Source organism: Leiobunum rupestre, chromosome 5, assembly GCF_980474605.1.
Source record: "Leiobunum rupestre chromosome 5, qqLeiRupe1.1.hap1, whole genome shotgun sequence".
In the NCBI taxonomy this organism is placed as follows: Eukaryota; Metazoa; Arthropoda; class Arachnida; order Opiliones; family Sclerosomatidae; genus Leiobunum; species Leiobunum rupestre.
Window position 1 is genome coordinate 69,010,774 of NC_143388.1, and position 26,913 is coordinate 69,037,686.

General features: G+C 37.3%; 1 protein-coding gene and 1 pseudogene across 5 annotated transcripts; one reads left to right on the forward strand and one right to left on the reverse strand.

Moving 5' to 3' along the window:
• Window positions 1–8,567: 8,567 nt before the first annotated feature.
• LOC149945685 (uncharacterized) lies at window positions 8,568–12,820 on the reverse strand. Of its 4 annotated transcripts, XM_090175494.1 has the most exons (6): window positions 12,794–12,820; window positions 12,205–12,238; window positions 9,563–9,752; window positions 9,356–9,496; window positions 8,896–9,285; window positions 8,676–8,822 (listed from the first exon to the last, which is right to left on the reverse strand). In XM_090175494.1, exons 3-6 carry the CDS (start codon window positions 9,750–9,752, stop codon window positions 8,767–8,769), a joined length of 777 nt encoding a protein of 258 aa, XP_090031620.1. In that variant the 5' UTR covers window positions 12,205–12,238; window positions 12,794–12,820; the 3' UTR covers window positions 8,676–8,766. The 4 variants fall into 4 exon arrangements, with proteins under 4 accessions (XP_090031619.1, XP_090031617.1, XP_090031618.1 ...); XM_090175493.1 differs by having other exon boundaries at window positions 8,568–9,285; window positions 9,587–9,752; XM_090175491.1 differs by having other exon boundaries at window positions 8,568–9,285.
• A 10,085-nt stretch (window positions 12,821–22,905) lies between these two features.
• Window positions 22,906–26,470, forward strand: LOC149945686 (tubulin beta-2 chain-like; annotated as a pseudogene). The gene is made up of 8 exons (XR_016480880.1): window positions 22,906–23,003; window positions 23,674–23,800; window positions 24,066–24,185; window positions 24,713–24,945; window positions 25,003–25,356; window positions 25,537–25,676; window positions 25,819–25,961; window positions 26,307–26,470. The product of XR_016480880.1 is annotated as a tubulin beta-2 chain-like (transcript).
• The last annotated feature ends 443 nt before the right edge of the window (window positions 26,471–26,913 follow it).

Sequence of the window (26,913 nt, forward strand, 5' to 3'; positions counted from 1 at the left end):
CTCGCCCAATAATAATGGACTCGCCCAATAATAATGGACTCGCCCAATAATAATGGACTCGCCCAATAATAATGGACTCGCCCAATAATAATGGACTCGCCCAATAATAATGGACTCGCCCAATAATAATGGACTCGCCCAATAATAATGGACTCGCCCAATAATAATGGACTCGCCCAATAATAATGGACTCGCCCAATAATAATGGACTCGCCCAATAATAATGGACTCGCCCAATAATAATGGACTCGCCCAATAATAATGGACTCGCCCAATAATAATGGACTCGCCCAATAATAATGGACTCGCCCAATAATAATGGACTCGCCCAATAATAATGGACTCGCCCAATAATAATGGACTCGCCCAATAATAATGGACTCGCCCAATAATAATGGACTCGCCCAATAATAATGGACTCGCCCAATAATAATGGACTCGCCCAATAATAATGGACTCGCCCAATAATAATGGACTCGCCCAATAATAATGGACTCGCCCAATAATAATGGACTCGCCCAATAATAATGGACTCGCCCAATAATAATGGACTCGCCCAATAATAATGGACTCGCCCAATAATAATGGACTCGCCCAATAATAATGGACTCGCCCAATAATAATGGACTCGCCCAATAATAATGGACTCGCCCAATAATAATGGACTCGCCCAATAATAATGGACTCGCCCAATAATAATGGACTCGCCCAATAATAATGGACTCGCCCAATAATAATGGACTCGCCCAATAATAATGGACTCGCCCAATAATAATGGACTCGCCCAATAATAATGGACTCGCCCAATAATAATGGACTCGCCCAATAATAATGGACTCGCCCAATAATAATGGACTCGCCCAATAATAATGGACTCGCCCAATAATAATGGACTCGCCCAATAATAATGGACTCGCCCAATAATAATGGACTCGCCCAATAATAATGGACTCGCCCAATAATAATGGACTCGCCCAATAATAATGGACTCGCCCAATAATAATGGACTCGCCCAATAATAATGGACTCGCCCAATAATAATGGACTCGCCCAATAATAATGGACTCGCCCAATAATAATGGACTCGCCCAATAATAATGGACTCGCCCAATAATAATGGACTCGCCCAATAATAATGGACTCGCCCAATAATAATGGACTCGCCCAATAATAATGGACTCGCCCAATAATAATGGACTCGCCCAATAATAATGGACTCGCCCAATAATAATGGACTCGCCCAATAATAATGGACTCGCCCAATAATAATGGACTCGCCCAATAATAATGGACTCGCCCAATAATAATGGACTCGCCCAATAATAATGGACTCGCCCAATAATAATGGACTCGCCCAATAATAATGGACTCGCCCAATAATAATGGACTCGCCCAATAATAATGGACTCGCCCAATAATAATGGACTCGCCCAATAATAATGGACTCGCCCAATAATAATGGACTCGCCCAATAATAATGGACTCGCCCAATAATAATGGACTCGCCCAATAATAATGGACTCGCCCAATAATAATGGACTCGCCCAATAATAATGGACTCGCCCAATAATAATGGACTCGCCCAATAATAATGGACTCGCCCAATAATAATGGACTCGCCCAATAATAATGGACTCGCCCAATAATAATGGACTCGCCCAATAATAATGGACTCGCCCAATAATAATGGACTCGCCCAATAATAATGGACTCGCCCAATAATAATGGACTCGCCCAATAATAATGGACTCGCCCAATAATAATGGACTCGCCCAATAATAATGGACTCGCCCAATAATAATGGACTCGCCCAATAATAATGGACTCGCCCAATAATAATGGACTCGCCCAATAATAATGGACTCGCCCAATAATAATGGACTCGCCCAATAATAATGGACTCGCCCAATAATAATGGACTCGCCCAATAATAATGGACTCGCCCAATAATAATGGACTCGCCCAATAATAATGGACTCGCCCAATAATAATGGACTCGCCCAATAATAATGGACTCGCCCAATAATAATGGACTCGCCCAATAATAATGGACTCGCCCAATAATAATGGACTCGCCCAATAATAATGGACTCGCCCAATAATAATGGACTCGCCCAATAATAATGGACTCGCCCAATAATAATGGACTCGCCCAATAATAATGGACTCGCCCAATAATAATGGACTCGCCCAATAATAATGGACTCGCCCAATAATAATGGACTCGCCCAATAATAATGGACTCGCCCAATAATAATGGACTCGCCCAATAATAATGGACTCGCCCAATAATAATGGACTCGCCCAATAATAATGGACTCGCCCAATAATAATGGACTCGCCGAGTAATAATGGACTCGCCGAGTAATAATGGACTCGCCGAGTAATAATGGACTCGCCGAGTAATAATGGACTCGCCGAGTAATAATGGACTCGCCGAGTAATAATGGACTCGCCGAGTAATAATGGACTCGCCGAGTAATAATGGACTCGCCGAGTAATAATGGACTCGCCGAGTAATAATGGACTCGCCGAGTAATAATGGACTCGCCGAGTAATAATGGACTCGCCGAGTAATAATGGACTCGCCGAGTAATAATGGACTCGCCGAGTAATAATGGACTCGCCGAGTAATAATGGACTCGCCGAGTAATAATGGACTCGCCGAGTAATAATGGACTCGCCGAGTAATAATGGACTCGCCGAGTAATAATGGACTCGCCGAGTAATAATGGACTCGCCGAGTAATAATGGACTCGCCGAGTAATAATGGACTCGCCGAGTAATAATGGACTCGCCGAGTAATAATGGACTCGCCGAGTAATAATGGACTCGCCGAGTAATAATGGACTCGCCGAGTAATAATGGACTCGCCGAGTAATAATGGACTCGCCGAGTAATAATGGACTCGCCGAGTAATAATGGACTCGCCGAGTAATAATGGACTCGCCGAGTAATAATGGACTCGCCGAGTAATAATGGACTCGCCGAGTAATAATGGACTCGCCGAGTAATAATGGACTCGCCGAGTAATAATGGACTCGCCGAGTAATAATGGACTCGCCGAGTAATAATGGACTCGCCGAGTAATAATGGACTCGCCGAGTAATAATGGACTCGCCGAGTAATAATGGACTCGCCGAGTAATAATGGACTCGCCGAGTAATAATGGACTCGCCGAGTAATAATGGACTCGCCGAGTAATAATGGACTCGCCGAGTAATAATGGACTCGCCGAGTAATAATGGACTCGCCGAGTAATAATGGACTCGCCGAGTAATAATGGACTCGCCGAGTAATAATGGACTCGCCGAGTAATAATGGACTCGCCGAGTAATAATGGACTCGCCGAGTAATAATGGACTCGCCGAGTAATAATGGACTCGCCGAGTAATAATGGACTCGCCGAGTAATAATGGACTCGCCGAGTAATAATGGACTCGCCGAGTAATAATGGACTCGCCGAGTAATAATGGACTCGCCGAGTAATAATGGACTCGCCGAGTAATAATGGACTCGCCGAGTAATAATGGACTCGCCGAGTAATAATGGACTCGCCGAGTAATAATGGACTCGCCGAGTAATAATGGACTCGCCCAATAATAATGGACTCGCCCAATAATAATGGACTCGCCCAATAATAATGGACTCGCCCAATAATAATGGACTCGCCCAATAATAATGGACTCGCCCAATAATAATGGACTCGCCCAATAATAATGGACTCGCCCAATAATAATGGACTCGCCGAGTAATAATGGACTCGCCCAATAATAATGGACTCGCCCAATAATAATGGACTCGCCCAATAATAATGGACTCGCCCAATAATAATGGACTCGCCGAGTAATAATGGACTCGCCGAGTAATAATGGACTCGCCGAGTAATAATGGACTCGCCCAATCATAATGGACTCGCCCAATAATAATGGACTCGCCGAGTAATAATGGACTCGCCCAATAATAATGGACTCGCCCAATAATAATGGACTCGCCGAGTAATAATGGACTCGCCCAATCATAATGGACTCGCCCAATCATAATGGACTCGCCCAATCATAATGGACTCGCCCAATCATAATGGACTCGCCCAATCATAATGGACTCGCCCAATCATAATGGACTCGCCCAATCATAATGGACTCGCCGAGTAATAATGGACTCGCCGAGTAATGATGGACTCGCCGAGTAATGATGGACTCGCCGAGTAATAATGGACTCGCCGAGTAATAATGGACTCGCCGAGTAATAATGGACTCGCCGAGTAATAATGGACTCGCCGAGTAATAATGGACTCGCCGAGTAATAATGGACTCGCCGAGTAATAATGGACTCGCCGAGTAATGATGGACTCGCCGAGTAATAATGGACTCGCCGAGTAATAATGGACTCGCCGAGTAATGATGGACTCGCCGAGTAATGATGGACTCGCCGAGTAATAATGGACTCGCCGAGTAATGATGGACTCGCCGAGTAATAATGGACTCGCCGAGTAATAATGGACTCGCCGAGTAATGATGGACTCGCCGAGTAATAATGGACTCGCCGAGTAATAATGGACTCGCCGAGTAATAATGGACTCGCCGAGTAATGATGGACTCGCCGAGTAATAATGGACTCGCCGAGTAATGATGGACTCGCCGAGTAATGATGGACTCGCCGAGTAATGATGGACTCGCCGAGTAATGATGGACTCGCCGAGTAATGATGGACTCGCCGAGTAATGATGGACTCGCCGAGTAATGATGGACTCGCCGAGTAATGATGGACTCGCCGAGTAATGATGGACTCGCCGAGTAATGATGGACTCGCCGAGTAATGATGGACTCGCCGAGTAATAATGGACTCGCCGAGTAATAATGGACTCGCCGAGTAATAATGGACTCGCCGAGTAATAATGGACTCGCCGAGTAATAATGGACTCGCCGAGTAATAATGGACTCGCCGAGTAATAATGGACTCGCCGAGTAATAATGGACTCGCCGAGTAATAATGGACTCGCCGAGTAATAATGGACTCGCCGAGTAATAATGGACTCGCCGAGTAATAATGGACTCGCCGAGTAATGATGGACTCGCCGAGTAATGATGGACTCGCCGAGTAATGATGGACTCGCCGAGTAATGATGGACTCGCCGAGTAATGATGGACTCGCCGAGTAATAATGGACTCGCCGAGTAATAATGGACTCGCCGAGTAATAATGGACTCGCCCAATAATAATGGACTCGCCCAATAATAATGGACTCGCCCAATAATAATGGACTCGCCCAATAATAATGGACTCGCCCAATAATAATGGACTCGCCCAATAATAATGGACTCGCCCAATAATAATGGACTCGCCCAATAATAATGGACTCGCCCAATAATAATGGACTCGCCCAATAATAATGGACTCGCCCAATAATAATGGACTCGCCCAATAATAATGGACTCGCCCAATAATAATGGACTCGCCCAATAATAATGGACTCGCCCAATAATAATGGACTCGCCCAATAATAATGGACTCGCCCAATAATAATGGACTCGCCCAATAATAATGGACTCGCCCAATAATAATGGACTCGCCCAATAATAATGGACTCGCCCAATAATAATGGACTCGCCCAATAATAATGGACTCGCCCAATAATAATGGACTCGCCCAATAATAATGGACTCGCCCAATAATAATGGACTCGCCCAATAATAATGGACTCGCCCAATAATAATGGACTCGCCCAATAATAATGGACTCGCCCAATAATAATGGACTCGCCCAATAATAATGGACTCGCCCAATAATAATGGACTCGCCCAATAATAATGGACTCGCCCAATAATAATGGACTCGCCCAATAATAATGGACTCGCCCAATAATAATGGACTCGCCCAATAATAATGGACTCGCCCAATAATAATGGACTCGCCCAATAATAATGGACTCGCCCAATAATAATGGACTCGCCCAATAATAATGGACTCGCCCAATAATAATGGACTCGCCCAATAATAATGGACTCGCCCAATAATAATGGACTCGCCCAATAATAATGGACTCGCCCAATAATAATGGACTCGCCCAATAATAATGGACTCGCCCAATAATAATGGACTCGCCCAATAATAATGGACTCGCCCAATAATAATGGACTCGCCCAATAATAATGGACTCGCCGAGTAATAATGGACTCGCCCAATAATAATGGACTCGCCCAATAATAATGGACTCGCCCAATAATAATGGACTCGCCGAGTAATAATGGACTCGCCCAATCATAATGGACTCGCCCAATAATAATGGACTCGCCGAGTAATAATGGACTCGCCCAATAATAATGGACTCGCCCAATAATAATGGACTCGCCGAGTAATAATGGACTCGCCCAATCATAATGGACTCGCCCAATCATAATGGACTCGCCCAATAATAATGGACTCGCCGAGTAATAATGGACTCGCCGAGTAATAATGGACTCGCCGAGTAATAATGGACTCGCCGAGTAATAATGGACTCGCCGAGTAATGATGGACTCGCCGAGTAATGATGGACTCGCCGAGTAATAATGGACTCGCCGAGTAATAATGGACTCGCCGAGTAATAATGGACTCGCCGAGTAATAATGGACTCGCCGAGTAATAATGGACTCGCCGAGTAATAATGGACTCGCCGAGTAATAATGGACTCGCCGAGTAATAATGGACTCGCCGAGTAATAATGGACTCGCCGAGTAATAATGGACTCGCCGAGTAATAATGGACTCGCCGAGTAATGATGGACTCGCCGAGTAATGATGGACTCGCCGAGTAATGATGGACTCGCCGAGTAATGATGGACTCGCCGAGTAATAATGGACTCGCCGAGTAATGATGGACTCGCCGAGTAATAATGGACTCGCCGAGTAATAATGGACTCGCCGAGTAATGATGGACTCGCCGAGTAATAATGGACTCGCCGAGTAATGATGGACTCGCCGAGTAATGATGGACTCGCCGAGTAATGATGGACTCGCCGAGTAATGATGGACTCGCCGAGTAATAATGGACTCGCCGAGTAATGATGGACTCGCCGAGTAATAATGGACTCGCCGAGTAATAATGGACTCGCCGAGTAATAATGGACTCGCCGAGTAATAATGGACTCGCCGAGTAATAATGGACTCGCCGAGTAATAATGGACTCGCCGAGTAATAATGGACTCGCCGAGTAATAATGGACTCGCCGAGTAATAATGGACTCGCCGAGTAATAATGGACTCGCCGAGTAATAATGGACTCGCCGAGTAATAATGGACTCGCCGAGTAATAATGGACTCGCCGAGTAATAATGGACTCGCCGAGTAATAATGGACTCGCCGAGTAATAATGGACTCGCCGAGTAATAATGGACTCGCCGAGTAATAATGGACTCGCCGAGTAATAATGGACTCGCCGAGTAATAATGGACTCGCCGAGTAATAATGGACTCGCCGAGTAATAATGGACTCGCCGAGTAATAATGGACTCGCCGAGTAATAATGGACTCGCCGAGTAATAATGGACTCGCCGAGTAATAATGGACTCGCCGAGTAATAATGGACTCGCCGAGTAATAATGGACTCGCCGAGTAATAATGGACTCGCCGAGTAATAATGGACTCGCCGAGTAATAATGGACTCGCCGAGTAATAATGGACTCGCCGAGTAATAATGGACTCGCCGAGTAATAATGGACTCGCCGAGTAATAATGGACTCGCCGAGTAATAATGGACTCGCCGAGTAATAATGGACTCGCCGAGTAATAATGGACTCGCCGAGTAATAATGGACTCGCCGAGTAATAATGGACTCGCCGAGTAATAATGGACTCGCCGAGTAATAATGGACTCGCCGAGTAATAATGGACTCGCCGAGTAATAATGGACTCGCCGAGTAATAATGGACTCGCCGAGTAATAATGGACTCGCCGAGTAATAATGGACTCGCCGAGTAATGATGGACTCGCCGAGTAATGATGGACTCGCCGAGTAATGATGGACTCGCCGAGTAATAATGGACTCGCCGAGTAATAATGGACTCGCCGAGTAATAATGGACTCGCCGAGTAATAATGGACTCGCCGAGTAATAATGGACTCGCCGAGTAATGATGGACTCGCCGAGTAATGATGGACTCGCCGAGTAATGATGGACTCGCCGAGTAATAATGGACTCGCCGAGTAATAATGGACTCGCCGAGTAATAATGGACTCGCCGAGTAATGATGGACTCGCCGAGTAATGATGGACTCGCCGAGTAATAATGGACTCGCCGAGTAATGATGGACTCGCCGAGTAATGATGGACTCGCCGAGTAATAATGGACTCGCCGAGTAATAATGGACTCGCCGAGTAATAATGGACTCGCCGAGTAATTTTCAAATTATCTATTTACTCGAGTCCGCTTCGAGTAATTATGTACCCTTTTCGTGGGAATCGGGTACCCGTGCGAGTAATAAAATTACGTATTCCGAGTCCGAGTCCGAGTACTCGGACTCGGACTCGATAACGAGTACTCGCAATTTTCGAGTACTCGCACACCACTAAAATAAACTATATAAGACAGTAAACCGAACAACTACGTAGTTGGCCTATAAAATAAAAACAATCAGTAAAAACTAATGTTACCTTCCATATAGCGATTTTGGTGGTTTCCGATTGAAGAATATTCAGATCCAAAAGAATGTTGCATAAATGTTTCGTCTCTTATTTGTGGCCGTATTGTAGAAAATTCAGAGTTGATGGAGTTTGGACTGGAGTTAACTTCCTCTACGGGTTGATTTGTAGAAAATGAACGGCGATAACTTGAATCAGAATTCTCCTTTCTATGTTGTGGAATAGGACTTGGTGAAAATTGAGAGCAATGAGAGCTTTGACTTCTTGAAGTTTCCTTCCTACCATGTGAAATGCTACTTGACGTAGATCGTGACTTTGTTTTCTTGTTTGGTTTAACAATTGATCGAGATTGTTGACTAGCGATTCCTGATTTTTCCAATTGAGGGCTTTTACTGGTTTTGTCAAACGTTTTCTTTGAGAGTAAAGCGCTAGATCCTTCCTTGGTGTTAAGTTGGTTTTCCAAATGTTGGTTACTTTGATATACCGCTGATAAAACAGGTGTCTTGTCCATCGATTTTTTTGATGTAATTGTACTACGCTGTTCATTGGAATGTAATTGACTCGCATCTATTGCTGGTTGTGATTCATTGAGCATCAACGGTAAAGGCGGTGGTGAGGGTAATTTAACCATTTTACGATTTTTTCCACGTTTTGTTTTACCATTTTCATCTTCTACTCCAAAATTTGTAAGCCATTAGTTTACGAAAAATACTTTACAGGTTAATAAAATTACGATAATTACCAGAAGTAGAATCAGGGCCTGAAGAGATATCCATTTGTTTTTGCCGTTTATTTCTCCGTCCTCTTCCATATTCCTTTTCGCTGGCCAAGTCGGAGGTCAGTTCCGCATTTTTTAATTGCTCCCTGGCTCTTGTGTAAATCACTGCAATCACAGAAAAATGGTTCAGCATTATTGTTGTTGTTACAGAATCTAAAAATGTAGTCCTACTTGATTTATATAAAATCTTCCCACTGTAAATGGTCCAATGTTCGTCGTATGAAGCACACTTTGTAATTAAACTTGTTACTTCATTATGTAAAGACGATGGTGGCCAGTAGCATGAAGTTTCATCGGGACACCATTTTAATGGAACTACTTCAACAGTTCCTTCGTTTTCGAAACTAAACACTACAAACATCTGAAAAAAAAACAATACAAAATATCTAAACTTGAAAACTAAGGTTAAAAGGAAAATTATAGTTTTGTTCACTAGGGCTCCCACCAAAATCTGAAGAAAAATAACCAACTTTTTAAATTCTAACCGAATAAATTAAAATTTTCCAAATATTCCCATTCCATACTTTATTATTAATCAATTTTAAGTCAAAGTAAAATAGTCAATATAATTAGTTGACTAAATAAAAACTATTTTTATTTTATTTATTTAAAATCTATGAAGCATTGGAACAATTTTAACTAAAGAATTTTCATTGTTTTCGAAAATGAAACACTTGCTTTCTATTGAAGAGAGAGGATAAGTTTTAGCTAATTTTGAAATTTTACCAACAAAAAGGCCTAAAATAGAAGACCGAAGAGGGTAATCAAAAATATCAGCATAAGGTTTACACAAATTTCCAACAACCATTATGTCATTAATGCCAAACTGATAAATATGTCTAACCTTTATTACGTCACCAGAAGTCATTTTAAAGCAATTATCACCCGATTTAAGAGATATACAAAATGAAGTGGTTTGAATTTTCTTAAAAGATTTAGCATTTTTTGGTACTAGAGGGCTGTTATTTTTAAACGGTTTCTTTAGGACTAATTGGTTGATTTTTTCTTTACTTGGAAGCAGTTGGTTTTCATATACTCTTTTAAACAGTTGCTGAAGGGGCTTATTGGGAGATCGCATTTTCTTTTTAAGCTTTTGCAAATGATTTTCAAAAGGAAATGCACTAAAATTGTCTAACGGACCAAATGTTTTCACATCATGTGCTAGATGCGTTAAGGAATGAACATTGAGGACTACAAACTCTTTCCCATAAAAGTCTGGACTTGATAAAACAAATTTTTCTAAAAGTTGGCCAGCGAAGTTACACAGAGTTTTGCTAAAAACTGGTGATGCCAAAATGTAGATTGCGCAAAAAAGCAATCTAAAATGGTTAAGAACATCTTTAGATAGAATATCCTCGCCTAGGATTGGACCGGTGTACAACAAAAACTGCCGTAGCTCTGTGGCCTTCCACCTATCTATATATTTTAACGCTCTAGGTTTCCTAGCAAATTCACTTGGAATGTATTTTCTAATATTTTCCAGCTTGTTGGAGAATTCGGTTATCATCTGGCTGCTTAACCTTACTACAAATTTCCCTTTTTTAACCCAGGCTGTTAAAATTCTTCTCATAACCCCTAAGCACACCAGATGCATGTAGTCCAGGGGAAATTGTTTAACCATATCCATATCCAAATTTTCTAGAGGGGAAGGGGGTCCAATAAGGTGATGCTCTTCATTAATTTGATTTCGAAAAGATTCATTTGTCCGTAAAGTTACTGGCTCATCGGAATCTAGCTCTAAAAAAACTGTGCGACGGTTGTAATGAAAACCCTTAATGGTACATTTATCGCAAGAATGGTAACCAGTGTGCCCTTTAGCATTTTTTACGAAGGTCCTAGCTGGTGTGTCTAATATAAAAGGACCATCTGATCGGCAGTTAAATATTTTCCCACCGTATTGAAAACCATTACTGCACAAAGCTGTTAGTTCATTTAAAAAAGGCTCCAAGAATTCAGTTAAGGATGCAGGCTTGCTGTTTCCACAAAATATTCCCACCGGAAAAACCTCCCCAATTATCCCTTCCGAAAAACTATAAACTGAGGCCAAAATAGGCCAAAGGCATTTGTTTGAACTTTTAAATAGAGGCACCCCATCAATATTTATGGCAAAAGAAATATCGTCATCGTAATTAGGTCGCGAATTTAAAAAGTTTTTAATACCTTGGGTAAAACCAATATGCCAATATTCCCCACCTGCAATTAGTGTTATTCCTATAGCATCTCTTTGGGTATGCAAAAGTGTTCGCGAATCTTTCGGTAAGGTGTCATGTCCATGAACCCGTAGAATACATAACAAACTATTAAGCTTAACAGTGTCTATGTTATGGGTCAATGCCCAGCTCCTAATATCTTCGGAAATATCACGTACATCATGTTCCGACGAACTAGTATCGCTATAACTTGATAAATTGCTATTAATCCTCTCGATATTATCACTTGAACTATCAGTTATGTTCTCATCAGAATCACTGTTATTTAGACATTGTGCATCTAAGAAATGCATCCCATTTTGATTAATTTCAACCTGACCTGAATCGCAAATTGCCTCATCACTACAAGGGCCTAATACACCATCTTTATTTAAGTCAAAATCCACTACACCTCTAGCGTCTAATAAATCACATTCTTCTGACACTCGTTCCATAACGGTATTTAAATAATTGGTTCTTTTTCTTCGCTTTTGTCTATTACTTAAATCAGAAACGTCTCTATCATAGTTCATACCAACTCTCTTAACTTTACTATTAGCCATAATTAACTAATATTATGATTAAATTAGAGTAGCAAACAGTAAAAAAGGTTAATTACATTACCGTGTTAAATTATAGCACCAATCAATCAAGTAACCTAAATAGAGAAAGAATAAGAATTCCATTTAAAATTCAGCCTAAAAGTAAGATAGTATAAAAAATGAAAACTAATTATATATAAGACTTAAATATCTTTAAGGGAAATGTCCACTTCAATAGAATATAAACTAAATTAAAAGTGTTTGAATATACAAAAAATATTTAAAGTTAGGGAATTTAATATTGACTAAAACGTAAAAAAAGAACTGGACTTAACTCCGTATTCTTTTTTTAGTTTTTGAATGGGGGTGGATATCGTATCTCGTAACTATAGGAAATGGTGGATAACTCGTCGACAGCATAATTAAAAATTAAATTTATTTTCATTGAAATAGAAAACACTTGAAGTTCTTGATATTTTTGGGTATATTCAAACACGTTTATTTTAAAATCTATCGTTTTATTAAAATATTTGAGTATTTAAAATTACATAATTTTCCACAATATCTCAAACTCCCAAAATATTTAACTTACTACAAATTTAAAGTTAAAAAGTAGTAGTTTTCAATTAAATACTATAATATTTAACATTGAAAAATATATTTAGGCTTACCTTAATCATAGAACGGAAAATGGCGATGATAAACCCGAGGTCCACCTTTGTTCGGAATCTCGCGTTACCACGAGGCTTTGGAATTTTCTCGACCTTTGTTACTGGCACCCGCCCCCTCCCACTCTAGGTACAATGTACGCCTGTTGGCTAGGAATAAACCCCATCTGTATACATCAACTTTTTATAACTCTTAAAATGTTTTATTTATTTAAAACATTTATATTTTTTTAAGGCGGACAAAATATCTTTAAGTGCAGAGTTTTTTTAAAGTAATAAACAGGAATTACGAAAATAAATTGATATATTTAAGTAAAGTGCTGTTTTGGAGTCGGGTAGGAGTTGGTTTCCAATACTCCTTAAAATTGTTAGGATTATTTAAATTGGAAATAATTGTTCATTAATGTTTAGTTTATGCAGAATAAATATGAGGGTTCATAGTTTTTAGGTCGCTAAGATTGAAATTTGTCCCCAATAAATGCGTGTGTATCAAGTTGGGCGTTATTTGGTTTTGAAGTTGGCTTTAGGTTTCTTTTAGTCGGGCCTGAGTTGGCTTACGACTTTTAACCAACTACGACACCATACCGACCGCGCGACTACTAGCCAACACAAAACCAAATGGCTTGTGCTACAAGGGACGTTCGCCGGAAAATGCATATCACTCATTTTCAAGTAGAAGTTATATACATAAATAATAAAATTTGAATAGCTCAAAAAAATCTCAAAATTATCGTACATTATCGCACGTTGAGGCCGAATTATCGTAATAATGGTACGATATCGCATGCCATGAAAATTATAGTACCACCTAAAATTTTCGATGAAATTATTGCACTGTGCGATAATTATCGCACATCTGGCAACGCTGGAAAACCGCGCAGTTTATCATCTGTCTAACGATGCAACACTTTTTGAAGTAGCTAGTTTAGCAACTACAACGAATCAAGGCTGCGTTCGAAAAAAATATTAGAAATCTCAATGTTCAGTGTTCGCAACTTAAAAACAGCAGGCTTTTAATACGGATTTTGATATTTCTAGTTTCGCATATCATTTTTCGGGGCCCCTACAAGCGAAATAAAAGTAGGCTTTAGCCTACCCCTGGCGCCGCCACTGATATGATATTCGATGTAGTTTTGTCTAAGTACCGTCACGTACCCTACATCATTTAGGTTGAACAATGAATAATGCTTGGAACCAATCTATATATATATATATATATATATAGAATAGAATAGTGGTTTATTGTGCCAAAAACAGTTACATTACATATTTATATATATTTATATATATATATATATATATATATTTTTTTTTTTTGAAAATTTAAATTTTAACCGCTAGGTACTATATGAAAATTGTCAATAAGAAAATTGTAGAGCGTCACCGATAACGGACAAATAGCGTTGGCGCGAAAAAAATAGACACTTTTTCACTGAAAAAATATGACTTGAAAACGTAACAAGTTGGCCAAACTAAAATAACTTTTTTAAATTCCTTTGGGAGAGTAGTGTACCTTTATGAAAGTCAGAAATTTATTAATCTGGTGTTAAATGCAATAAACACCGCTGAAAAATCGAGGAGACAATGGCGAAGAAGGTATTACACGATTTAATTTCGTAGGATGAAAAATGCGTATTTTTTGAAAAAACAAAGAGACATTTTATTTATCTACTTACAAACAAAATGTATAAGTACGTTTCGAAAATATCACCTTCAGCTGCGATGCAGGCTTGGGCGCGAACAATCATATTGTCGAAGGCGGCTTGAATCATTTCCAGGGTTACTTCCCGGCAAGCGCTTACAATTCGTTGACGCAGCTCTTCAAGGGTCTCAACCTGAGTGGCGTACACCTTGTCCTTGACGAAGCCCCAAAGAAAGAAATCCAACGGAGTCAGATCGGGTGACCTTGCTAGCCAGTGTACGGGGTTTGTAATAATGGCTGACGAAGGACCGCGGTCCAGAAGCTACCGATAATAAATTTTATTTTCTTTTATTTGACCTCCATGTAGTAGCAGAACTTTTATTAAATTTTACATTAATATATATCGACCATGGAACAAAATTTTAGTATTTATAATTTACCAGATATTGTTGTGGGTTTCAGTTTTTTATAGCGTCCTCAATATCGGTCTCAAGTATACGTAGCGTGAAGAAGTTATTAGGTAGTATTTCAGGCAGTGAATTTGAGTTTATATGTGCATCTGAGTTGTCGTGTGCTATGTTGTAAAAGCAGTTCGCAAATTCTAGGGCGATATCTTCATTTTCATTAAGAAGTTGACCATTTTTTAAAAAGTTTAGGAACTGTCTAGATTTTCCCCGCTTTTATATATAACAATATATAGATATATAAATAAATTTCCAACTTAAAAGGAATTTTTTTTAACTCCACATATTTACAAAATTAATAATACATCGCATACCAGAATGAAACGCGACTTGAGAGACAGACGAAGATAGAGAAAAACGTAGCCACCCTATAAATCACTATCTTGAAAATTTAGCCAGTGACGTCACTGGTCAGATGCCTCGCTACCTCTCTCTCTCTGCGTTTCGACTTTCTCTCCAAAAACGAGTATCAGAGATGCGCCCCCGTTGAACCCTACCAAATAATAATAATAACTGTGTAATAAGTCTCCCTATGGCACGCCGAACGAGATAGAATTATGTTTGAGTTACAAGTGCCTCGTGGAGAGACGTTATGGCGAAAAATTTGTTCTCGTGGAGAGACGTTGTAGCGGTAAATGTCTCGTGGAGAGACGTTATGACGAAAAATTTGTTCTCATGGAGAGAAGTTAAAGCGGTAAATGTCTCGTGGTGAGACGTTATGGCGAAAAATTGGTTCTCGTGGAGAAACTTTATAGCGGTAAATGTCTCGTGGAGAAACATTATGGCGGTAAATGCCTCGTGGAGAGACGTTATGTTGGTAAATGTCTCGTGGAGAGACGTTATAGCGGTAAATGTCTCGTGGAGAGACGTTATGGTGAAAAATTTGTTCTCGTGGAGAGACTTTATAGCGGTAAATGTCTCGTGGAGAGACATTTACCGCTATAAAGTATTAATGTTTTAAGGTCATCATAAGTTACAAATTTCAAACTCCCCTACTCAGTTTAGAGTGTCACGACAATTTTGAGCCATTAGATCTGGTAGTTTTCGATTTATAAGCTCTTAAATGTCGATTAAGTAGTGTCTTGATTAGAATACCACACACGACCTTATGGTTTTTGGTCTAACTTTTCTCGGCTTCCCATTGGTCAAATTAGATCGGGTCAAAACTGATTAGACTTAAAATTAAACGTAGAACACATTTCTATTTGGACCTATTCTTCTAATCCTAACGGTTCTTGAGGTAAAATTTTAATGACCTTGAAGACCTGGTTCAAGGTCATTGAAATTTTCATTGTCATTTGTCCCCTGCCCCCTCGATGTAACCTGCAAATTTCAAATTCTTACATAAAACACATTTTGAGTAATTGGCTCTGTATGGTTTTCAGTTAACACCCTGTATAACCAGAAATTGGGCCATTTATGGGCTAGAAACTAAAGTAGGTGGCGTTAAGTTGAAGCAGAAAAATTAAGAACCTTATTAACCTAAATACGGATAAATGCCCAACAATTTTCACTTACAACATTGTTAAAGAGATATATGTGAACTCGCGATGAAACTACTAAGACGTTAAACTAAATTCAAAAGTAAGTTCGCATTGGAAAGAATATATCATTTATCTTATAACCTTAAAAACTTTTACAAAATTAAATTTGCAATATAATAATGAATAACACAAATTATTTAAAATAGGATTTTTATTCATTTTTAATTAAAAAAATAAGCACAATTTAACTTTTTGAATTTTTAAAATAATCTTCAATTTGAAAAGTTTTATATACCAAATATTTTATTTTAAATTCTAATGCCATGGCATATAAAACTTTTCAAGTTAAAGATTATATCTCGGACAGAAGATACGTGTCCATTTTTTATAAATTAAAACATTGTGGATTAAAACTCGTGAAAATTAAAAATCAGCTTAAGTTTCTACAAAGCTCACTATGTTTTATTAACCCGTTTTTGTGGGCAAAACTCTAGATGGCACATAGAAAAATTATTTTTTATAAAATTAGTTCCTTTATAAAATGAGAAATTTTTTAAATCAAAAATATTTTTATACGCCACCTAGCGGACAAGTTAGCCTGGTGTTACTTTTTTGAGCAAATCAAGCATCGAAATCATTTATGAATTAGTTCCATATCTTATATAAAAAATTTCATGTCATTTTATGTCATTTACTTTTGAAGTTATCGAACAAAAACCACTGAAAATGCACCAAATCCGCCATTTTCGTTGGGGTTTCACTTGATAACCGCAGGCTAATTTAGATTTCGTTTTTGTTAATTGATAGAAAACAAGTCATATTACTATAATATTTTGAAAAAACTTTGCGATCTCTGACGCAGTAGCGGAAATTGGTTTTAATTTTCAGTAAAACAATTTCTGGTAAATAGCACAATTATAGCCAGAAATTGGGCTAGAAATTAAAATAGTTGGCGAAAAGTTGAAGCCTAAAAATGAAGAACCGTATTGCCCTAAATACGGATAAATGACTAACAATTTTCACTTACATCATTGTTAAAGAGATATATGTGAACTCGCGAAGAAACTACTTGGATGTTAAACTATTCTCAAAAGTTCCCATCGTTTTTTTAAAATAATGTATATTTTTCTTTGTTTTTGAGTTTAAGTTCCATATATTTTAAATAAATGTAGACTTTAAAATTTTGGTTTTAATGAAATTTGACTTAAGAAATAAGTTATCCAAAAAATATAAAATTGCATTTTTTATTCTCTTTCATCACTATCAAACATAAGAGTTTACTTAGTCATTGTCCTTTCTGAGATCTGTTAAAACTTCGGCTTGTAGTTTTAAAATTCGAAGAATTGTGTGATCTAAAAGAGCTTGTAAGGGTACTAATGCGGCGATGTCAGTCACTTATATCGTCTTAGGCCTACACTCCGACTTCACTTCAAGGACCTTGGGATATGGAGGAAATAAATTAGACCCGTGAGCAATGGCAGTTTGATAAGTAGCTACAGATATATTTCCATCAAAAACTAAAGCTAAAGCTTCCTCTGGAGAACAAGAAGTTGGTTTTTCTATATTTAGAGCGTTCAATAACATTTTGGGCTCGACTCGGACTTTTTGACAAATCCTTCAAAATCTTTGATAAAGTATTTTCGCCTTTGATTTTACTAATGGTTATTTTAGTAGCTGTCCATGTTTGGACTGATTAATTATGTCCTTTGGCACCTTGAATTCTGAATCCAGCCATTTAGCGTGGTTCTTCTTAAATGTGGAAATATTTCTACTGGCACCTTTCTACCATTTGTCGAAGCAAGATCTTTCCTTTAGTAAAACCGCTTTCAAGCGGCTTATTTGGTCACCAGAAACATTATCTCTTAGAGAGTTTCGAGCTCTTAACAAAGAAAGCACTGCTTCGATGCACTCAGATAGATTTGGTTTTGATTTAAATATATTAAATAAATCGGACTTTTTAATTGGTTGACTGGATTTTGACTCCTGATTAACCATATTTTTCGTTTCACTTAGTCTTTTACCAATTATGTTTTTATGTTGCCTAGAACAATTACTTATTATACTGACACGTACACGTGCGTTCAGTTGATGTATTCATATAGTTAAAAATCAAACCCATTTAAAATACAGTTGATATGATGAGGTAGAACATGTTAAAAATTGTGCTTAGTTTTCTAATTAAAATGTATTCAAATCAAATTGTAATTAGTTTGTGTGATTCATTATTATATTTGAAATTTGTGTGATTCATTATTATATTTGAAATTTGTGTGATTCATTATTATATTTGAAATTTGTGTGATTCATTATTATATTTGAAATTTGTGTGATTCATTATTATATTTTAAATTTGTGTGATTCATTATTATATTTGAAATTTGTGTGATTCATTATTATATTTTAAATTTGTGTGATTCATTATTATATTTTAAATTTGTGTGATTCATTATTATATTTGAAATTTGTGTGATTCATTATTATATTTGAAATTTGTGTGATTCATTATTATATTTGAAATTTGTGTGATTCATTATTATATTTTAAATTTGTGTGATTCATTATTATATTTAAAATTTGTGTGATTCATTATTATATTTTAAATTTGTGTGAATCATTATATTTTAAATTTGTGTGATTCATTATTATATTTTAAATTTGTGTGATTCATTATTATATTTTAAATTTTAATTTTGTTAAAGATTTTATGGTTATAAGATAAATGTTATAAACATTCCGAAAGGAACTTACTTTTGAGTTTAGTTCAACATCTTAGTAGTTTCTTCGCGAGTTCACATATATCTCTTTAACAATGATGTAAGTGAAAATTGTTGGTCATTTATCCGTTTCTTAATTTTTATACTTCAACTTTTCGCCAACTACTTTAGTTTCTAGCATTGAGTTTCTAGAACAAAAATAGCCCAATTTCTGGCTATATTTGTGCTATTTACCAGAAATTGTTTTACTGAAATATAAAACTAATTGCCGCTACTGCGTCAGAGATCGCAAAGTTTTTTTTCAAAATATAATAGTAATATGACTTGTTTTCTATCAATTAACAAAAACGATATCAAAATTAGCCTGCGGGTTCACAAGTTAAACCCAAACGAAAATGGCGGATTTGGTGCATTTTTCAGTGGTTTTTGTTCGATAACTTCAAAAGTAAATGACATAATGCAATGAATTTTTTTATTTAAGATACGGAACTAATTCATTACTGATTTCGATGCTTGATTTGCTCAAAAAAGTAACACAAGGCTAACTTTTCCGCTAGGTGGCGTATAAAAATAATTTTTGATTTCAAAATTTTTTAATTTTATAAGGGAACTAATTTTATAAAAATAATTTATCTATGTGCCATCTAGAGTTTTGGCCACAAAAACGGGTTAATAAAACATAGTGGCAAAAGTGATAATTTGGTTCCAAAGACGTTTAAGTGCCGGGTAAAATTTATGTTCTACAAGAACCGTCAAGTTGTTGAAAAATGTGGAAAACTCAGTCCTAAAAGAAGCAATAAGAGAGGCCCATAAAAAGAAAGCTCTACTACAGAGTGAGTACAGCAATAGAAAAGAACATTTCTTAGATTATATAGATTTCCCTACTGCAAGTTTTTTAATAACTGAAATTGAGATTCTGTTAAGGAAAGAATTTGAGAGCTCCGAAGAAAAATTAATTAAAAAATATAATGCATTAAGACTAGACAATATAAGGAAAAGTTAGAAGTCTAATGAAATTAAGAATAGCGCAGTGGTGAATCTATCGACAAAAACGTTTGATATAGTCGAGCTTCAACTATTAGAAAAAGGATTTAGCTTTGCTCCAACAAATAAGTCGGCGGATTTATTAGAGGTATGTGCAGAAACGGAATATCAACCAGCAAAGTTATTGGTAGAAGAAGAAACAAAGCAAGATATAAGATTAATAATAAAAAACCATTTGAGACATAATTCTCGTGCAGAAAATTTAACTAACCTAGAACGTAAAGCGCTAAAGAACATTCTTAAAGATAAAAACCCAAACATTATCAACGCAGATAAAGGAGGAAAATTGGTAATCATGAACATGATAGACTATATAAAAAAATGGAAGAACATTTAAATAGTGATAATTTTAAAAGGTTAAAAAATGATCCCACAAAGACGATTGAAAGGAAGTTAGCATTAATAATAAATAAAGCGGTTAAAAATAAAGAAAATAAGAAAAGATTCGCATTTTATAGTGAGGCCATAAAAGTCCCACATATATACGGACTAATAAAATTGCATGAAGATTCAAAGCCGCTACGATTGATTGTAGCGTCAATGAACAGCGTAACTTCGAAAACTAAAAAAAATGTTATATAAAGTTATTAAACCTTTGATTGGTCATAATAACAGAGCAATTAAAAACTCGTATAAATTATATGAAAATATTAAAAATATTGAACTATCGGATGATGATGAACTAGCTAGCTTAGATGTTATCAATATGTACCCTTCCATTCGAGTAGAGAAAGCGTTAGAAATTTTAAAAGATAGATCATCCTTAAATATAGACACAATTATGGGTTTAGCAAGCTTATGTTTGATGAATACATATTTGGCGTTTAATAACAATTTTTATAGACAATGTAAAGGTTTAGCAATGGGATGTTGTATCTCAGGGAAACATATCCAGCTGCGCCAACAATGTTTTTACTCTAATCAAGGTTAAACAAGAAACACCTCCAGAAGCATTTAAAATTCCTTCTTAATATTAAATAGAAGTACAAAATATAGTTATATATCAGTATATCTAATCCACAAACTCGTTTCAAACCATCTTAGTACCAACTGATTCTTTCTTGAAATTTATAACAGAAATAAATCAGGTTTTTGACACGAGTTTTAATTTGCTCTCTTACGTGACAAACGTTAAAGGAAATTGCAACGATACATCAAGCGGCCAAAGGAATTTGGTTTCATGATTCTGAAATCGTCTTTGAAAACATGATACATTTCTTTATTGGTTTAAGCATACGAAATACCCTCCAAAAACCAGATATACACCATGATTTTACATTAAATCACATTAAAGATAAGACAGATACATGTTAAAAATACCAAGAAAAACAAGCGATCTGAAACATTTTTTTCCTAATATTTCTACATTTGATATTTATATTTGTTACCTCCAAATTGAATTTTTATTTTACCTTCTCCACATCTCTGGTTTCGAGGCCTTGGTCTTTTAGGCTGTTCTCCATAAATTTATTTAATTATAAAAAAAAATGACATTCAATATTGAAATATTAAAAACTAGTCAAATTTGCTGTATACTCTCTTCTTATATTTCCAATGAAATTTTGCTTTTAACTTTTAATTAATTCTTTAACCAAATAATTCTACATTTTAAAATGATAGGTAACAATTTCTAGACGTTCAATACTATGGAAAGTTACCACTAGCGTATTCGCTTATAGGGATCCTGAACTTCTCTTCAATTACCGTATAGTTCAAAAACCGTGTACAAAATTTTAACTTAACGTGAAAAGGAAGTGACGACTCTTTATACTATACACCATAGATATAGGAAACGTATATAAATGTCTAGATAAAATATTTCAAAGGGAGTGAATACGGAGGTGACAGCTAGCAGAAACGCGTAAGAAAGCTCGTGCTATCGTCGCGAAAGCCATTGTCTCCTGTTTAAAAATTATACTAAAAGTCACCAACAGATGCGGAAAGGTCAAGCGCTTAGTACTAAAATGCTAAAATAGCTCGCGCTCTTGGTCACGTGCCTCCTCGGTGTCTGCTAGGTGTCAATTCCGTATTTTATGTTAGGCTTAGACGCCCCGAAATTTATCTAGACCTTTATATACATTTCTTATATCTATGCTATACACTTACTGCTAACACTAAGAACAAAGGCTACATCGATGTACTTATTCTTTTGATTAGCTGACTTTGACGTTCACAAAAATACAACAGTTTTTTTTGAGAGTCACACGATATGGTGTCAGCTAGAGTCTTAGAAACCAACAAAAATACAAGAGTAACAAAACTAAAGAGTTTAAATTTAAAAAATTCGCATTCTTATGAAAATGATGAATAATGTTTTTAAATAATCCTTGCGGCTCAACTCTGAATTAATAAAATGGCCCGAAGAATACAATCTATTTCGCGCGTTTTTATGTCCTTTACTTGATCTTCGTCGACCATGACCTTCGACCCCCAGTTCACGCCTTTAGGGGGTAGTAAATTGAGATTGTGGGTTAAAGTTTGAGAACTACACAAGGACGCGTATAAAAAAGGATAAATAAGGATTCCAAAAAAAATTTCGGCTACTGGTTTGACCAATGGGTCAACGGCGACTGAAACGTTTATTGGCGGGCCATGATGTCTAATTCCACTTTGCAGTCTTTACCTTGATTTGACTATCACAAAAAATAAGGTCTCCGTCATTAGTAATAAAAAATCCACCTAAAGTTAATTTTTATGAACAGTATATAAGTTTTTTTCTATTGCCAGTTCGTTTCAGTCTGCTTTCCGCGCACAACGATCAATACATTTTAAAATATCTCGGTGCATTTTTCCGTTAACTGTTCGAAAATGAGGGAAATTGTGCATGTGCAAGTTGGACAGTGTGGCAACCAAATTGGATCGGAGGTATGAAAATGTCGTTGTTAAATATAATCACCTGGAGCTTAGGCTACCTTAACCTGAATATCCCAGCATTCCCTTAGTAAATGATGAAATTAGAGTTGAAAGGGTTGAAAAAAGTTAGAGACGGGATATAATATAATCTACAATATTGGCCGTGCTACGTCACACGACGTCATTTATGCTACGAGTTGGGTTAACAAGACCAAGTAGGAAGAGCCCAATTTTTATTCTTGGCCCGTTCAGTCTAATTGTTTTCCCTAAAGCAAGCCCGATATCGTGATGCGTCCTTAAATTATGAATTTCCGTGATCCTTCATTTCAGTTACAAATCTACAATTTAACCGACGTTAAAAGTGGTTTCGTGGTAGTCTATTAAGTATTGGTATAAGGTAATATATTTGACGTAATCGGCTGCACTTGTTTTCTGTTCTGCTGACTAATTCAATACTTCGCGGATGTTTTATATTGTAAAAAAGGATCCTTTACATGTCTTAAAAAAACATGGATTAAGATCGTAGTTCTTAATGCCTAGTTCAAATTGCAATTAATATTCATCTGATTCGAGTGAACAGAATTGTATCATCTTTTCAACAAGAAACTTCCAGTGACGCGAATTCATTTTGATTCTATTTAAAGGCCATACTTTACATTTATTTTATTGTTACTAAATTTAGTTCTGGGAAGTAATCTCGGAAGAACACGGTATAACTCCTCATGGCCTGTACAAGGGCACTTCGGATTTGCAACGGGAGATGATCAACGTCTACTACAACGAGGCCTCTGGTAACTGTGCCGTTTTAAATTCATTGACCATTTTTAAGAAATTTTTTAAATATGGATCTGTTTAAATGCTGGTTATTTATTAAATATGCAACGGAGTTTTCAATTCGTTTTATATTTATGGCGAATTATAACTATAAAATAACTTCTGTTCGTCAATTTTTAAAGTAAACCAAAAAAAAACTGCATTTTTGTTCATTGTCACTTGTCTCCTAGACTCCTACGAAACGTCATAGTGTTAAAATAAATTTTCCACGAAACCAGTTATAACCAAATCAATTTAAACAACAAATTAGCTGAAAAATTCGTACAAGGGCCGTTCTTGTGGATCTCGAGCCTGGAACCATGGATTCTGTTCGTTCCGGAGTCTTCGGGCAGCTTTTCAGACTAGACAACTTCATATATGGTTAGTTAATTTGCAACGGTAACCTAATTTCTGGCCTTGAGGTAGATTCCAAAGAAGCTAATTCGGAAAAATAAATACGAGAAATTATTTTGTTTTACCACTCGTTTCTAGAGCGTGCCTCAAAGTTAATTCATAATCCGAAGCTGATACTGTATGGTGTATCTTCTAAATTTGTATACCTAGTGTTCATTAACAAGGCGTTTAATTTAAAATCTGTGAATAGTGCTAATTTGAATAATTGAGAAACATTGCAAGAGTTAGGAGTGCTGTGAAATATGGAGATTGCAATAATTGTATCCGTGTCTTTAAAGACATTCGAAATTACGAAGTTCAGTGACTCTTTGATAAAACAGAAAATGCCATGGTTTATTAATCAAAATTTCTTACCGTTTTCAGTTCTCAAGTTAGGTGGCTTTTAAGTCCTTTATAAGAAATATATTCTCAGCCAATAATCCTTGCACGAGCAACGTGACTAAAAGGTCGCTGCAAAAGCTATTTCTAATAGCTATTATTTTCATTTCCTAAAGGTCAAAAAGGGTCTGGTAACAATTGGGCTACAGGTCATTACATAGGAGTGGAGCTTGTAGATAGCGTAATGGACGTTGTTCGCAAAGAATCTGAAAGTGTCAACTGTCTTCAAGGGTTCCAAATGACCCACTCATTGGGAGGCGGAATGGGGACTCTGCTGCTTGTGTCAAAAATGAGGAAAGAATATCCCGATCGAATAATGGCCACGTTTTCGGTGGTCCCGTCTCCAAAAGTAGGTTTTATTTAACTTACTTCATCTCCAGAAATAGAATGTGTTACTTGTTTATAGGTATCCGATACCGTGGTGGAGCCCTACAACGCAACTCTGTCCGTGCATCAGTTGGTGGAAAACACGGACGAAACTTTCACCATTGACAACGAAGCTCTTTACGACATTTGTGTCCGTACCTTAAGACTGTCCAACCCCAGCTACCGAGATCTGAATCATTTGATATCGCATACCATGTCGGGCGTTACAACCTGTTTGAGGTTCCCCGGCCAGCTCAACGCGGATCTGCGCAAGTTGGCAGTCAATATGGTTCCTTTCCCGCGTCTCCATTTCTTCATGCCGGGCTTTGCTCCTCTGACAGCGAGAACAAGTCAAGATTATAAAACTCTGTCGGTTCCAGAGTTAACCCTACAGGTACATTGTTCGTAAACTGTGGCTTTTAAAAAGGAATTATATTAAGATATTTACCTAGACATCCCTTTGTTAAAACCATAGATATCTTGATCTATCCCACTTGAAGGTTTTGGTTTCGTAATTTGTGTAATCTACTGCCTAAAATGTGATATTTAGTTGACCATTTAATTTAACACATAGATGATCGACGCCAAAAACATGATGGTGGCTTGCGATCCTTGACATGGAAGGTACTTAACGTGCGCCGCCATGTTCAGATGCCGAATGAGCATGAGAGAAGTCGACGACCAAATGCTCAATATTCAGAACAAATACAGCAGGTACATCAAAATATCTTTTGCCGTTGTAGACTAATTGGCGCCAAAATTGCGCTTTGGAAACTTGGATTCGGAGAATTTGTGTAGAATGGCGCTAATGTTTCCTGACGAAGTCGTTTGCGCTAATATATCTACCTTTATGTAGCTATTTCGTCGAGTGGATTCCGAGTAACGTAAAAGTGGCGGTGTGCGACATTGCCCCGAAAGGTCTTAAGATGTCTGGAACATTTGTCGGAAATTCTACAGCCATACAAGAAGTATTTAAGCGTATTGGTCAACAATTTTCTGGTAAATCCAAATATTTCCTTTTTATTATACCTTAATGTTTGAAACGCGCGGATCTTCATAAAAAAGATATACTGAACTAGGTTTTCTTATTTACTCGCGCAGCGTTGTTCCCGAAACTATTCTTTACGGTTGAACTAAAAATTGAGCTCTTTCCAATATTAAAGGCGGTGTTCTTAAGTACGAAACTCACTGCTTGCAATATGAATTTAAACCCCAAAAGAATTTTTATTGGAAGTGTGCTGTAGTTTTGTTATATATAACTCGCAGGGTTCTTTCTGTAAATGGTGTCACCCTTATGGAAGTACATTAGACTTTTGCTTAGTTTGATTTTTTTCTTAACTCCAGCCATGTTTAAAAGAAAAGCCTTCCTGCACTGTTACACAGGCGAAGGAATGGACGAGATGGAGTTCACCGAAGCAGAGTCCAACTTGAACGACTTAATATGCGAATACCAGCAATGCCAGGAAGCGACAGTAGAGGACGAAGGGGATTTGGAACTTGAAGCTTAAATTTATCAATTTTAAAACTAATGCGCGCTACTGTTAAATTATTTTAAATCAAAACACATATTAAAACTTTTACGATTTTATGAAACCTTAAATGAGTTTATTGGGCTGATCATTTCTTTATAATAGGCGTTACATTGTATCCCCTTAGATTTATTCTTATTCGAATTAAAATCACATGTTACACGAAAAGTCTCGTGTTAAAAATGATCCGGCTAAGGGCCTAGCCACTTCATAAAATAAGCAAACCGATTAAAGGCATATTGAACTTACAAGAAAACTAGCCTGTCTAGGTGTTTTTCAGCTTATAATGATTGACCTGGGGATTTTTGCAAATGTACCCATGTTGAACCGTATTCCCATTTGGGAATCTACATTAGTATGAATTTACCGTTCTCTTGTTTATATTCTACAAAGGTTTATTGGTGCGCGATTTTCTATATCCA

Coding starts and splice junctions, on each gene's coding strand:
- LOC149945685 (XM_090175491.1), bottom strand. CDS start 9,752: ATGTTTGTAGTGTTTAGTTTCGAAAACGAAGGAACTGTTGAAGTAGTT. Junction 9,497..9,562: donor GAAGATTTTATATAAATCAA/GTAGGACTACAT, acceptor CTGTGATTGCAG/TGATTTACACAAGAGCCAGG. Junction 9,286..9,355: donor AGGCCCTGATTCTACTTCTG/GTAATTATCGTA, acceptor ATTTTGGAGTAG/AAGATGAAAATGGTAAAACA.